The 16,401-nt window shown below is 42.3% G+C and overlaps 1 protein-coding gene and 1 long non-coding RNA gene across 4 annotated transcripts in view; both read right to left on the minus strand.

Moving 5' to 3' along the window:
* FARS2 (phenylalanyl-tRNA synthetase 2, mitochondrial) overlaps nucleotides 1–16,401 on the minus strand; it is a 200,602-nt gene that overhangs the window by 51,342 nt on the left and 132,859 nt on the right. For all 3 annotated transcript variants that reach the window (XM_077933307.1, XM_077933305.1, XM_077933306.1), the window contains one exon: nucleotides 8,785–8,936. In XM_077933307.1, coding sequence (XP_077789433.1) covers nucleotides 8,785–8,936 — 152 coding nt within the window. The remainder of the gene's footprint in view (nucleotides 1–8,784; nucleotides 8,937–16,401) is intronic.
* On the minus strand, nucleotides 274–7,219 carry LOC144328731 (uncharacterized). Its single transcript, XR_013394025.1, has 2 exons — nucleotides 3,633–7,219; nucleotides 274–923 (listed from the first exon to the last, which is right to left on the minus strand). It is a non-coding gene; the product is annotated as an uncharacterized LOC144328731 (long non-coding RNA).

Genomic DNA, 16,401 nt, shown 5'->3' on the forward strand with positions numbered 1-16,401 from the left:
ATGGGAGTTGTAGTCCAGAAACACCTGGAAACCCAAGGTTGAGAAAGGCTGCTTATGGTATAAGTTTCTTAAGGGATGTATGAATCTGCCAATTTCAGTTTCGCTCAGTTTCTCATTTTACCAGCCTTAAGTTCAATTTTCCACATTTCCAGAGCAGCCTGCATATATGACATAAATCCTCAGGAAAATTCATCAGCATTATCATGCAAATTTCTCTTAATATAGACATTTTTTGCATGCAGTTTTGACTAATATACACTGTTTTGCAAGCAATTTCCTCTAAAATATTGTATTCTTCTATGTTGTTTTCACAAATGTATGCATTTTCAAGCATGCTTTCAACAAATATACACATTTTTGTACACATTTTCTGGCTGGACAACTGAACTGCAAAATTCAGAGAAATGCTAATTTCAGATAGCTGTGTTTCAGCTTGTGTATTGGTTTTAAAAGTATGCACTAGATAGTTTCTCATTACCATGCAAACAAAAATGAATTTATCCCCCATCCCTATCCCTATCGCAGCAGATAATTACATGGGTATGAGAGTTTAGAAGCACTGTGTGCGGAATACTAAAGCAGGGGAAATACTTTGTAAATAGACATTAAACAGCACTCTCTGAAAGGATCCAAAGTCAGCTATTGTTAAAAGAGGAGTTCTGAAACTCACAGTGGTAACTGTGAGAGAGAACAAACGTACTTCTGGCCCCATTATAAATTTTAGACCTCAGTAATTCTTCTCCCTCTCTGCTTCCATTCCTTCCTCCAACATGCAGTGCACAGAGCTTTTCTATTACAACATCTTCTGTCTCTCTGAAGAGGCTGCTCAGATGCTTCATCAACAATAAGTTCATTTTACAGGCACCCACTTGAAGACCCACAGTTCTTCCTGAACATAGAAAGGGAGACATCCCGAATGGTGTCTGGGGAGACAGAAGTGGGCGAATAATGCTGGTGTCAGTCACTCATCCATTATGTGATTAAAGGATGTTCTTTTCAAGAATTATAGGCTAGATACCAGCAACAGAGCATTTACCTGAACCAGGCTGCATTTACAGCATCTTAGAAAGAACCAAACTCTTACAGAGACCTGATACACCACTGATGCCTTCTTCAGTGGAAGCCTAATGAGTTGAGTTGAGTTGCTGATGTGATTATGGATCTCTGAATGCCCGGAGAGTGGTCTCTTCGTGGCACAACATCCAGATAAATATTTTCGAGAATTGCTATTGAATTCTTAGTGCATGCCCAGATGGTATTGTGGCACCCAACCAGAAGTGTGGAAGATTCTGAAAGGTAAAGCTTTACAGGACATTGCCTTGCTCACTGTAAGAAGATACAGTGGTGCCCCGCAAAACGAATGCCTCGCAAGACGAAAAACCCGCTAGACGAAAGGGTTTTCCGTTTTTCAGTTGCTTCGCAAGACGATTTTCCCTATGGGCTTTCGCTTCCCCCCCTTTTTCTAAGCTGCTAATCCGCTAATAGCCTTTTAGCCGCTAAGCCGCTAAGCCTTTAATAGCCGCTAAACCACTAAGCCGCTGATAGCGCTAATCGGGTTGCTTCGCAAGACGAAAAAACCGCTAGACGAAGAGACTCGCGGAAGGGATTATTTTCGTCTTGCGAGGCACCACTGTACGTTACATTCACCTCTCCAACATGCATGGAATTATGATGTGACATTAATGAATCAATTGTGTGGGTGTTGTTGTTTTTAAATAATAATAATATATAATCATAACAATTTATTATTTATAGCCTGCCCATCCAGCTGGGTTTCCCCAGCTACTTTGGGTGGCTTCCAACAAATATTAAAATACAATAGTCTGTTGAATATCAAAAGCTTTACCACTATCTAAAACACCAATATTCTAGATGCAGGTTACAGGGACTAACCATCTAGAAATGTGCTGCAGAAAGGCATTCCCCAGTTCCTGTTTATATGATCAAGAGTCTAAGGTACTGGAAGAACATTCTGTTGCTTAATAGGATTCTTTCCTTGGTGAGTCCTCAGGGGTTTCTCAGGGGTAGTTACAATCTATCAGCTAAATATGAATTTTTGTATACGCCGCAATAGTAAAACAGAATATTAACCCAATTGATCATTACAATAACTATAACAGTCAATCACCTCAATGTGTGCTTAGCCAAGTGGTTTCGTTGTTACCTTTGCCTGTTGTTTTAAAGATGGTGATTTAACATTCCAGATTAAAATTTTCCAACCAGGGGGCATCCATTACTCATGAACAGGGGCTGACCTCGAAAGTACATCTAACTGCAAATGTAACATCAGGCCAGTTATTATATGTTTATGGTGGAGATTTAGGGCTGGATTTATAGGAATAACTGGGTGGCCTTTGCTCAGATTCAAGCTCCAAGTCACAACCGGCTTTACCACCCTCAAACTTTCTGAAGCTCATTCATTTCCACAGCCTGCCCCCCTGTAATCTCAGCTTACATTTTATGAGGGCAAAAGTACACATTATTGCAGCAAATACAGATCCCCAAAGCCCCCATTGCTCAGGCAATGGCAGTTTGGGGGCAGTGGGGCACTCTCAGAGAAAAAAATGCCAGAAGGGAAGAAGTTGCTTAAGCATTCCTCTACGGACATGGTGGCGCTGTGGGTTAAACCACAGAACGTAGGACTTGCCGATCAGAAGGTCGGTGGTTCGAATCCCCGCGACGGGGTGAGCTCCTGTTGCTCAGTCCCTGCTCCTGCCAACCTAACAGTTCAAAAACACGTCAAAGTGCAAGTAGATAAATAGGTACTGCTCCGGCGGGAAGGTAAACGGTGTTTCCGTGCACTGCTCTGGTTCGCCAGAAGCGGCTTAGTCATGCTGGCCACATGACCTGGAAACTTTATTGGCTCCCTCGGCCAATAAAGAGAGATGAGCACCGCAACCCCAGAGTCGGCCACGACTGGACCTAATGGTCAGGGGTCCCTTTACTTTTACCCTTACCCACCAGTTATCTTCTGCAAACTCCGCCCTTCCACCACTACCCCTGGTTTATTTCTGGTCTCTGAGCTTTAGCTGGGGAAACAACAGTTGGGGAAAGGGGATGTGGGAAAGAACTAGGCAGAGGAAATGTTAAATATTCCCTCCTGGGCGATGGTTTCCCTTTGCAAATGCTCGCCACCCCTAGATGAACATTAACCTTACAAGGCAAGCACAAGTTTGGGGATCTCATGATCCCCTCCTTAAAGCTCATTTTGGCCGGTTGCATGCTAGTATGCTGGGTCGTGATGTGTACTACTAAAGCAGGCAACAGTCTCCTTAGTCCAGAAAGACCAGCTGGGGAAAAAGACACACACATTGTCCATCAGGGACAGCTTTTTGATGAAAGGATATAGCTCTCCCTTGTGCTGCGTGAGTGCCAGCGACAACATTCACGTTCATCTGTTCTTTCTTCCCCTAAAGGTAATTGCAGGACATGTATCCTTGGCTGCAGGGATCACCATGGGAATTAGGGTATTTAACAAATCATACACTAAACAGCTGACTCCTGCGGATGCTTGAATAAAACGGGCAAAGCACAGCTGTCACCCGTCATACGCCTCTTCGAACACTATCCTTCATTACAGGCACATTTGGACCTTCTCCTATCAAGCGCCAAGCACAGAGCATCGCTTTTACCTGGAAAGAGATCGCTTGAGCTCCCATCCCCTCAGAATCACTCATTTGTGATTATCGGTGCTGTGCATCATGAGAATGTTAAGAAAAGCCCTGCTGGATGAGGCCGAAGACTCTTTCAATTGAACATCCTATTCTCGCAGAGGCCAACCGGATGCCCATAAGCACCTCACAAGGAGAGCGTGAGAACAGAGTCTCACAGAAGTGAGGGAGTGGAGACGGAAGTAGGAAAGGATGACCTCATCCTCATCCCGAGTTTTACAAGACACCGTCTAATCGTCACGAGGCAGAAGAAAAAGTGCAGCAGCAGCCAACCTCCTTGCCCCCTGACACCATAAAACCTCAGGTAAATGATTAAGCGGAACAAAAACACTAGTAGATCACCTGGCTCAAGAAGTTTCATTTCAGAATAAGACAACAAAACTCCATGTTTGCTGCATTAGTGCCTGTTACAGGTCTTGTCTGTCCCTTCTCCCACTTCTCCAGTCAGTCAGTCAGAGCTCTTCTTGTCCTTAGTCCCCTGTGATGTTTTCCCACATTTTTTCTCTCATTAGCCCGTCTTTCCCTCAACTTCCTGAATACTGATGCCTTTTAATACTGTATATACTGATGTCAGTTACAAGTTAATGTGAACAAGCGGTACTATTAATAGAGATGTCTAGGCTGCTTTTCATTCCGACCCCTCAGGAAGGCCTTTAAGAACAACAGAACAAAATGCACCGGGCAAATTCTAAGGCTGAAGAAAAGAAAAATATCCACATTTTTTTCAGCAACTTAGGACATCATCTCCTTTGTTTGTGGGTTCATTATGGATGCTTCCTAGTTTTTGCATCTCAAAAAAATTCATTTTAAACTGAATTTAATGTTGTATTTTTAAATTATTGCAACCCAGTCTGGGACCTTATGGTGAAGGTAAGAAATTGAAATAATAATAGTAGCAGCAAGTGTTAATCATTGATAAATTACTACTACTGATGATGATGAGCTACCTTTGCCTTAAGAAATATAGTAATGATAATAGTAATAATAATGGGCTTCCTTTGTCTTAGCTACTCAGTTTCCTGGATCTCTTTTCACAGCTTTCCACCCCTGACCCACCCTCTCTTGATCATACTACCCTCAGGCCTGTGTAAGGGGTTTTTCCTTTGTCAAGTGGATATTTAAATCCACACATAAAATGCAACAAGCTCCTGAGTTGAGCTCCATTCCCTGAGAAGCTAGGCTATTAAACAGCATCCCAAGATATTAATCAACATTCCAGGGCATCAAAGGAGTTCTATATCATTGTCTACAATGTACACTAGTATACTCTCCTGCCCACTTCAAAACTGGACGAACTGCCTGTTTCATTTGAACTTGAAACAAAGGAATTATGCCCTAAATGTACATACCAACTTTTATTTTCTTTAGTTTTCAAGGGAAATAATCCAATTTCTTACACTGCTTGGAAATAAGTGGCTGGGCCTGGCCCATATTTGTACATGAAACACAGGAATATTTCCTGCAAGTTGCAAGTTTCATTGCTGCACCGTAAAGTTTAAGGGAGATATTGCACTACAAGCAAACACAAAACATCAGTTGTGTAAAACCAAAGGCTTCCCCTTCGCTCCAAGCTTGGCCAATAAGATATGCTTTTATTTGAGCAAAGACGAGAATGATCTTGTGTATGAAAGGATACAGCTCATTAATAGAAAATCTCTATCCTCTGATGGCTGGTGTCAAGGCTTCCCTGCTCTTTTGCTGGTGTTTTGTGTGTGAAGCTATTTCCCATGACTTTGCTAGGTCAGCAGTTAAACGTAATACCCTTTGAAAATTGCTGTGTGCTTAGAGAGAAGGAACAACAAGGTGCTGAAGGTGAAACTGATTAGGTTTTCATTTGTGTAATTCTAGTAGCAATGCTTCTTCATGGTCTTGCATATTTTGCAAGGTAAAATTCAAGCAAGACATGTGGTTTTTTTAATAAACCACCCAAAACCACCCACCTCCCAAAACCACACTATTCGTAGCCATGATCTTTAAAAAAGAAAATTAAGCACTGCAATGTGAGAGAAATTTGGGTAGGAGAAACCGCCTCATCTAGGAGTAATAAAATGAGAGGATCTCATATAAAACAGCTCTTAGAAGACATAAAAATAATAAAGCTATGAATGGATGGGATTGCATTTAGAAGACAATATTAGCCAACATTTCCCACCCCTCCTCTCAAAATACGTGAATTCAAGGATGAGACTAAGATCATTATATCCCAAGACTCGTAGCATACCCAAGGATTTTAAAATGCTAACATATCTAACTAAATAACAAGTGCTATTAGCTTTCCTTTCCACAGTATAAATATTTGCTTTAGACAGTTACAAATGAGCAACTCTGCTTCAAGAAAGTAAACAAGCATATCACTCAAACCCAGAAAGAGATTTCACTCCCCGTGCCTTTTCTCTTTTTTAAAAAAAAGACAACAGCGATGCAGCAGAAAAGCAGCAAAATCAATTTTGTTGCTTACTGTCTCCCCTGATGCCTTTTCCAAGGTATTTTTAGTTGTTCTGATTAAAAATTTACTTCCTACGTACCACTGACAGCACAGTTCATTTCTGGATTAGAGTTTTATGTATTTCTTCCTAGCTCCTTCTGTACGTATCTCTCTTTACCTAACCATGCAAAAAGAAGTATTCCTCCTGTCAGGCCTCGCAATGCAAGGCCCAGTTTCCTGTGCTAGATAAAGGAAATCTCAAACATAAAGATATTCTGCTTTATTGTGTGTAACAAAAAGAGACTGGAATATGTCTCTAAGAAGGTGACACACTCTCCTTTGTTAGAGGCCAGATGGTCAACCTATCAGGAATGTTAGTGTATTGGATTGCCTACATCAGCAAGAGTTTGACTACATGACCCCAGAAATCCCTTCCGACACTGCTTGAAGGGAGGGCTTGAGGTGAAGTTGTGATACCATGTCACCTTTTATTTCATGTGATAATTTTTATATCTAACTTAGAGCCAAGTATCTTTGAGCTAGTGCATTCACATGAATAAATCTGGAAGTTCAAGAGGCAAACAACACATCACATACTGAGATGCATAACAAAGCTCCGATATTTTGTTTGTTTTTTAAAATGAAAAGCAGCTCGCTTGGGGTGGAAACAAGAGGAAAGAGCTGCCTGAGACTTTCCCCCATCAGTCATTTCCCCTCTCCACAACCTAAGTTTCTCACACCCGTAACACTTCAGTTCCTGTTCCTCCACTCATAAATGCCCCCCTCCCCAAGCTGCTCTTTATTTATTTTTGAATAAAAAATACAGTTTCATTGCAAACTAGCACTGTAGTTCACCTCTGAGGTTAAAAGCACAGATCAGCCATGTAACCCACAAAATGGCATTACGCAATTCATTCTCTCTCATCCTAAGCCGCCGAGTGGCCGCCGAGACCACATAACACCGGTCCTGAAAGATCATCATTGGCTCCCAGTACGTTTCCGAGCACAATTCAAAGTGTTGGTGCTGACCTTTAAACCCTAAACAGCTTCGGCCCTGTATACCTGAAGGAGCATCTCCACCCTCATCATCCAGCCCGGACACGGAGATCTAGGACCTTCTGGCGGTTCCCTCATTGCGAGAAGTAAGGTTACAGGGAACCAGGCAGAGGGCCTTTTCGATAGTGGCACCTGCCCTGTGGAACACCCTCCCAGCAGATGTCAAAGCAATAAACAACTATTCTACTTTTAAAAGACACCTGAAGGCAGCCCTGTTTAGGGAAGTTTTTAATGTCTGACGCTGTATAGTTTTTGATATCTGGTTGGAGGCCACCCAGGGTGGCTGGGGAGACCCAGTCAGATGGGTGGGGTATAAATAAATTATTATTATTATTATTATTATTATTATTATTATTATTATTATTATTAGCAACTTCACAAGGTTGTTGTAAGAGGGATAAAGGGAGGCATGGACATACTGTGGTACCTCGAGTTACAAATGCCTCAGGTTACAAACTCCGCTAACCTAGAAGAGTTACCTCGAGTTGAGAACTTTGCCCCAGGATGAGAATGGAAATCATGTGCCGGCGGCACAGCGGCACCAAGAAACCCCATTAGCGAAAGCACGCCTCTAGTTAAGACCAGTTTCAGGTTAAGAACGGACCTCCGGAACGAATTAAGTTTGTAACTAGAGGTACCACTGTATTTATTTTATACCACTTTGCAATGGTGGCGTGTGAGCCAAGTCATTCACTTGCCTGAATTGCCTCACAACCGTGAATGAGGTGGTTTTCTCCATCCTATTATGGACTTATTTTTTGCGTTTCACTGGAGAAGACTAATTTCAACATACAGTGGTACCTCGGGTTAAGAATTTAATTCGTTCCGGAGGTCCGTTCTTAACCTGAAACTGTTATTAACCTGAGGAACCACTTTAGCTAATGGGGCCTCCCGCTGCCACCGCGGAATGATTTCTGTTCTCATCCTGAAGCAAAGTTCTTAACCCGAGGTACTATCTGGGTTAGCGGAGTCTGTAACCTGAAGCGTCTGTAACCTGAAGTGTCTGTAATCCGAGGTACCACTGTACGCAGAAAAGCCTGCCACATGGAAAAAAGTCACTGTGGAAAGCAATTTAAATCAGCCCCATTTGACAGACATACACTCTCTGTTGGCCTTCAGACCCACAGTTTACATAAACAGGGTCGACTTTCATTATAACGTTTCATAGAAGGTTCTGTTATGCCAAACTCCAGATATTCCTTCATGGAAACCTCACAATTTCTTCCTAGTCCTTGGGCGTTTTCTCATTGCCTCTCTGCCCCGAACCTATTCTCCTGCATCTTATTTTCCTTTTTTCCTGTCCTTGTTACTTGAATATCTTAACTCAAGTCCATTAATACCAATACATTTCCTGCTCAACCAATGCTAATCCCAATGACTTCTCAAGCGAATATTAATTTCCTTTAGCTTGCTGTTCCTTATTTTTCCCCTTTCTGCTTGATCCAGCCATGCAAATACCAACTACTTAAAAAAACAACAACACTTCACTAAATTTACAAAATTTGCACCTAAACTTCGGCCCAGTCTTATCACATTTGAACACTATATGCTTTTGGCAGATCTGTAAGTTTTTACAAGCGCTTTTCATCATAAACATCAAACTGGGGAGGGGGGGGGATATGTCCAACTTACTTTGGATGTGTATATTCATCTATGAGGTGAACTTTTTCCACCACATCTCCTCCAATGGTTCGAACTAAATCATAGAAGTCATTTTCGGAGTATTTTTCAGAGGGCAGCCAGAAAGAGATATCGTTGATCACAGGAGGATATTTGCTGAGAGGCTAAAAAGCAACAACAAAAAGGTAATATTGCAGTTATGAAACAGCACTGAAGTGAGTTTTCCAATGGTGTAATACCGTTAATTGATTTCACATTCTATGGTAATTGTATGGAGGACAATTTCTCAAACAGTATATAAGGACATGAGCAGACCAGTACAATTACAGAGCATTTTCTACAAAAACAGAAAAAATAGCTCTTTACTCACAGGTACTTTTTCACCCAGCTCTGCCACAACTCAAGTCAGCTCATGTGTCCTTACGTACAGTTTGAGAGAAAGTCCTCCATAAATATTTGCTATGGTCATGGCAGGCAGCCATGGGTGCGAATGTGTGTTTCAATGACTCTTAAGTTTAATATGCATTTTAAGGTCTTTGTGTGATAGGTGCCGAAATGGAAATCTACGGGCACTCTCTGAAGAGAATGTATATCACCTCACTGAAAATTATGCAGAGTTCACCGGCGGCATTAAAAACAGATGAACCTCTAGACATGAAAATTTAATGGGCAGATCAGTCATTCACACAACTTTTCCGAAAAACAGAATATATCTACACACAGAGGCACTCTCTTGTGTGAACTCTTTTGCAAGTGCACATGTGAGCTCTCAGTGTCATTACTGGAAATGGCGTAGAATCACACCCTTCGGCCAAAAAAAGAGCTTTGCCTCTTGATTTTACTAGAGAGGCCATCTGCTGCTGAAGAGACTAGCTTGCATTTAGATGGCACAGGGGCTTCTCTCTTTGACAGCAGGAAAGGAAATGCTTCGGTGAAACCAGAAAGCAAAACTCAGGCTGTGCACATAGCTCTCTCCCATGACTCTTTTCTCTTCATGCCAGGACCGCCCCCCCCCCCATTTATTTAGTCATTTAAAAATACCTATAACCCTCCCTACATCTATAGATACAAAGACAGGGTACAAAACATAAAGCAAACAACTATACAACAAGCAACTGTAAAACAATAAAAACAAATAAAGGGAGCTAAGACAACAAAACAACTTTCCTCCAGGCTTAAGAGTAAAAATACAGAAGGGGTTTTGCCAAACAATTTTTACTGATTTTGCAATGATATAAGTAAATAAACATGGTAACTTTCATACAAAGAAAAAAATGTGAACATGCCCCCTCTACTCTTGCTAGAAGCTTAGTAAGTATTCAGATTCAGATTCTGGTTTTTTTTATCTTCACTTACGTTTGCTTACTATATATTTTTGTAGTTGCTTCAACAGGGATCTTATATGTTATATCACCAGAGTCTTTGGCACCCAAAGGAGAAAGGACACACATGAGCATAGCTTTGACAAAGGGAAAGCAATTAGGAAGTCAAGGTCCACACTGATGCAGCCAACATCAGCCAATACATGTTAATGTGTCCATTTTGGACACATTAACATATGTAACAAATTGGCATCAACTGGCATAGAAAGCATTTGTTTCTTTCCTCCTTTTGATACTGCTACATAATGGGTTATTTTCTCTGCAAGTGCTATTCTCCATGCATTCTTAAACCATAGATCTAGCCCTATACCTTGTACATTTAATCAAGTTTGACCTATGGTGTTTGGTTTGGAACACAGAAGTTAAGCAGCATAATAGCTCTGAAACACTGAATTCTTAGTCACCATGTTCCCCTCATAATTCATTTTACACAGAGAATCTGTTGAGTGCTGAACCTTCCCCACCCTCCATTTTTTCCATGCAAGACCCTGTCGTCCTGGTTTTTTAAACTGTTTTACTCTCCAGCAAGGCGGGGAAAATCCAGCAGATACACGAAGGCTAAAACTGGCAAACATTTTTTTCTTCCCCCCCCCCCCCCCCAGGTTTTGCATGTTTATTTATTTTTTGTTTAAATAATACCAAAAAAAATAATAAATAAAAAAGATTGAAAACAATCCAAAAACATTGAAAACTAATATTACATCATATAATACTCTCCCCCACCACCCACAGCTTCCCTCCGCTACAATTCGACTTCTTTGAATCTCTATTTCCACCTTTATCTCTGCATTCTCCAAATGTATCATCCTTTAAATTTCTTTTATCTCTTCTCTTTTCCAGTTCATAGATATACTTTATATTTTTACTCTAGGCATATTAGCATATCTTTCTTAGAACAATAATTTAACATATAATCTTCGAAACATTTCCATTCCTTTTTAGAAATTTTATTTGACTGATATCTTATGATTGAGGTTAGCTTTGCCAGTTCTAAATATTCATTTGATTTGCAAATCTACTCCTCTTTTGAGGGCAAGATTTGAGATTTCCATTTAGAAGCAATCACTACCCTGGCAAAACTGGCAAACATTTTCTGCAAATGTTTCAGCCCAAATGAGAAATTACATTAAGACATGGCTGCTGGTGCAACCTGAAGTTTTGCCCTTAAAATGCACTGCCAAATTATCCTCAGGCGCATCAAGAGTATACAGATTTCCTTACTTTTTTTTTCCCGCCCACAGCAGCTGATGTGCTGTCCTGATTAATACAATATATTATCTCAATAAGAAAATTGTATTTTACGCCTGGAAAATGCTTTATGACAGAATAGTGAAATCCTAAGTGAATACCTGATAAAGCAATAAACCTGTAAGAAGGGCAAATTTACGGCACAGTGATTAATACAGATCTGGCTGCACATGACGCAAACACTTTAATGAATATCTGATAAGGAATACTGTGAGAGTTTTAAATTAACAGCCCCACAGCGATCCCAATTGTGAATCACAAATGATTATCCAACTTGTTACATGAATAAACTTGTCAAACAAATTCATCGCCTGTATAGCAATTTCAAAATTCAACTCTCGATAAAGCCATCACACCGGTGCTCTTGATGAAATGCCAGTGTCCATGAAAGATGCTTCTCCCGTTAACACCAATGCCACTGTTGCATGTTAAAGAGTTTCTACAGATAATGTATGGCCACAAAGCTCATGTGAACTGGTTGATTTATATTATCAATGCAATAAAGCACTGGCATGATCGAGGTAGTATTTTTATTGCAAAAATAAAAATATTTATTCTACTGTACACAATTGTATGCCCCAAGGTATGTATTTCACGTTTACATATATGAGATTTATGAACCACGTGTGTACACACACAGTTTTAATTTCCTCGATGAGTTATTTATAAAATCATTTTTAAGCCCACCTCTTGCTCCCTCCCTCATTCCTATGTGGCCCTAAAGGCGGCTCACAACATGTTAAAAACGTAATACAATTAATTTACTGTAAGCAGCAAAGGAGTCAGGGAAAAGAAGCATATTGGAAAGTCAGTTTTAAAAACTGTGTTAAATTTTAATTAATTTGCTGTTAATTTGTTTTAAAAAATGGGAAACCAATGAAAATTAATTGGACGAAAAAAACAACCTTAATACAATTAAAGCAAAGCAAAACTTTAAAAGCTAATAAAATATAATTCCAAACAGGAAGTGGTGGGCAAGGACAGGGTGGGAGAAAGAACCTAAAAAGCCAACCAAGAATGGTCAACTGGACCTGTTGCTTCAAGGATTATTTCAGTGTTGCTATCGGGTCTCTTGGTGTGTTTGGTTTTTTGCAGGAGAGGGCGGAGTGGGTAAGAGAAATTCAGTTGGGGAAGTTGAATTTGTAGCACCAGCGTGGGAGTGTGCGATTAACTGCTTCCCCACCCATGAGAGAAAAAGGAAGATGCTTATGAAGTGGTCTGCTGTTGCTGGAATGAACACTTAGATGGGTATATAAAAGTCTCAAATCCTTTATGAGAGAGAGAGAGAGAGAGAGAGAGAGAGAGAGAGAGAGAGAGAGAGAGAAGAGTGGCTGTTTGACCTGAGCTGATGACACTGCTGTAGTGTATAATTAATTAATTAATTAATTAATTAATAAGAAATAATCACAACAAATGCTCTTCAAATACACTGCTTGCTTTTTAACACTGTCATCTGGAATTTATCCTAGAACCGGCATCAGAACCTTGCTTGCTGTAAATCCCAATCTCTTCTGATCCCACCCCCCCCCCGTTACCATGCCTGGGTATAGCCCTGAACAGGGACGGGGGGTGGCGCTGTGGTCTAAACCACTGAGCCTCTTGGGCTTGCCAATCAGAAGGTCGGTGGTTCGAATCTCCACGACAGGGTGAGCTCCCATTGCTCTGTCCCAGCCCCTGCCAACCTAGCAGTTCAAAAGCATGCCAGTGCAAGTAGATAAATAGGCACAGCTGTGGCAGGAAGGTAAACGGCGTTTCCGTGCGCTCTGGTTTCCGTCACGGTGTCCTGTTGCACCAGAAGTGGTTTAGTCATGCTGGCCACATGACCTGGAAAGCTGTCTGTGGACAAACGCCGGCTCCGTCGGCCAGAAAGTGAGATGAGCACCGCAACCCCATAGTCGCCTTTGACTGGACTTAACCATCCAGTGGTCCTTTACCATTACAGTGGTACCACGGGTTAAGTACTTAATTCGTTCTGGAGGTCCGTTCTTAACCTCAAACTGTTCTTAACCTGAAGCACTACTTTAGCTAATGGGGCCTCCTGCTGCCGCCGCTCCGCCAGAACACAATTTCTGTTCTTATCCTGAAGCAAAGTTCCTAACGTGAAGCGCTATTTCTGGGTTAGCGGAGTCTGTAACCTGAAGCGTATGTAACCTGAAGCATATGTAACCCGTGGTACCACTGTACCACTGTGACACAAAGTGTGTGCAAAGGTGACACATGTTTGTTCTCTCTTTTGCAGTTGGGGCAATCTTCCTACAACGTACCAAACCCAGGAAAACCACTTCTGCATATAACATAGCAGCTAAGTAAAGGTAAAGGTACCCCTGCCCGTACGAGCCAGTCTTGACAGACTCTAGGGTTGTGCGCTCATCTCAATCTAGAGGCCGGGAGCCAGCACTGTCCGCAGACACTTCCAGGTCACGTGGCCAGCGTGACGAAGCTGCTCTGGCGAACCGGCACCAGAGCAGCACACGGAACGCCGTTTACCTTCCCGCTATAAAGCGGTACCTATTTATCTACTTGCACTTAAGGGTGCTTTCAAACTGCTAGGTGGGCAGGAGCTGGGACCGAACGACGGGAGCTCACCCCGCTGCGGGGATTCGAACCGCCGACCATGCGATCGGCAAGTCCTAGGTGCTGAGGTTTTACCCACAGTGCCACCCGCGTCCCAGCAGCTAAGACTGATCTGTTAATTCAACTCGTGTCCCCAGCGTTCTCCTAGGGTTAAGGCACTCCTTTGTGCTTTTATTGCACCAATTTCTACCTTTTTCTAATTAAATAGCTTCCTAGGAGGAAACTATTAGGACATCAAAATTCATGCCAGATGCAAAATACACACCTCCTGAGCAATTGCCAGCACAAATATTGCTGTTTAAAATTTACAGCACAGTGTAAAACAAAGGCAAATCTCTGTCATCATTCAATTTGAGCAGAAAAGTCCCACTAGTCATATATAGCTAAACAGATTTCCTCTCCTGCTTGCTAAGGCCTCGCAATCTAGGAAAACGTGACTCGTGATCCTGCATACATCTTAATAAGCAAAAATTATGGAGGAAATAAACAAAATGAACTCAGGAATGCACAGGGCACCTGTAAAATCTTCTCTGGGCCAGTGACGGAGCTGCAGTAATAGTTTGAGAAGTCACCAAGGCAACTTCTAAATGTGGTTTAGCAGATTTCACCACCACCATCACCAGATGCTTCTTCACTGCACTGGACATTGAGCTATAGTGAAAATTAGCCTTCGGGGTTGGTGGGTAAGATACGCCCAGCCTTCTTTAAGCCAGTACAGTGGTGCCTCGCAAGACGAAAAGAATCCGTTCCGCGAGTCTCTTCGTCTTGCGGTTTTTTCGTCTTGCGAAGCAAGCCCATTAGCGGCTTAGCGCTATTAGCGGCTTAGCGGAACAGCTGATAAGCGGCTTAGCGGATCAGCTGATAAGCGGCTTAGCGGCTCAGCTGTTAAGCGGCTTAGCAGATCAGTTGATAAGCGGCTTAGCGGTCAGCTGTTAAGCGGCTTAGCGGTTTAGCGGATCAGCTGATAAGCGGCTTAGCGGCTTGGGAAAAAGAGGGGGGGGAAGGGGGGGAAAAACCTGCAGGAACTCGCAAGACATTTTCGTCTTGCGAAGCAAGCCCATAGGAAATTTGTTTTACGAAGCACCTCCAAAACAGAAAACCCTTTCGTCTAGCGGGTTTTCCGTCTTGCGAGGCATTCGTCTTGCAGGGCACCACTGTATTTGGCATCATCAAATTATGCTCCCTAAGAGGTCATTCCGAAAGGTTTCAAATGCTCTGTTCAGCAACTGGCCTAAGCTCAGAAGTGATGGCTGTGACTTGCTAATTGGGATTCCCATAATATCCACATCCCTTTGGTTTCCTAGAATATGTGTGCCCTTTGCCACACGGTGGCCTCATATGATCTTACAGCAAGGTGATGCAACCTGGTAGAAGTCAACCACGTTAGTTGTATGACAGCATGGAGACAGTGAACTAGGTTGAACTGGGAGCACAGAGTGGGGTTGTTGAAGCCTCTCTCCCACTTGCTCTTCCCATCTGCAATCAATTGCTGTCCCCATGCCACCCAGCTCATGATAGATCAGCTAGTCCAGGGGTCAGCAAACTTTTTCAGCAGGGGGCCAGTCCACTGACAATCAGACCTTGTGGGGGGCTGGACTATATTTTGAAAAAAATATATGAACGAATTCCTATGCCCCACAAATGACTCAGAGATGCATTTTAAATAAAAGCACACGTTCCACTCATGTAAAAACACCAGGCAGGCCTCACAAATAACCCAGAGGTGCATTTTAAATAAAAGGACATACTCTACTCATGTAAAAACACACAGATTCCCGGACCGTCTGCAGGCCGGATTGAGAAGGTGATTGTGCTGGATCCGGCCCCCGGGCCTTAGTTTGCCTACCCATGAGCTAGGCAGTATGGACAGATGAGCAGAGCTCCCCAGGGCTTGGCAGGCCTCACAGAATGGCTGAGGGTCAGGGGTTGCATTTGGAAACTGCACCAGCATCATTTAATAAAAAAGCAAGCATCTACAATATGGGTAAGGCTGTAAATTTGTACTGACCATAGACCTAGGCTTCATTACACTGGACTTCACACACCCTCAAATAATAACTATATATAATAACATAAATAATTATGAGAGCCAGTGTGGTGTAGTGGTTAAGAGCGGTAGTCTGCTAATCTGGGGAACCGGGTTCGCGTCTCCGCTCCTCCACTTGCAGCTGCTGGGTGACCTTGGGCCAGTCATACTTCCTTGAAGTCTCTCAGCCTCACTCACCTCACAGAGTGTTTGTTGTGGGGGAGGAAGGGAAAGGAGAATGTTAGCTGCTTTGAGACTCCTTAAAGGGAGTGAAAGGCGGGATATCAAATCCAAACTCTTCTTCTTCTTCTTCTTCTTCTTCTAACTGCTTGCATTTCCAAAGCTTAACAAACAAATGAATTAAAAGTGTATCACATTTGGAGTTGAGTTTTTTTGGTC

The sequence above is a fragment of the Podarcis muralis genome, chromosome 8 (assembly GCF_964188315.1).
Source record: "Podarcis muralis chromosome 8, rPodMur119.hap1.1, whole genome shotgun sequence".
Taxonomy (NCBI): Eukaryota; Metazoa; Chordata; class Lepidosauria; order Squamata; family Lacertidae; genus Podarcis; species Podarcis muralis.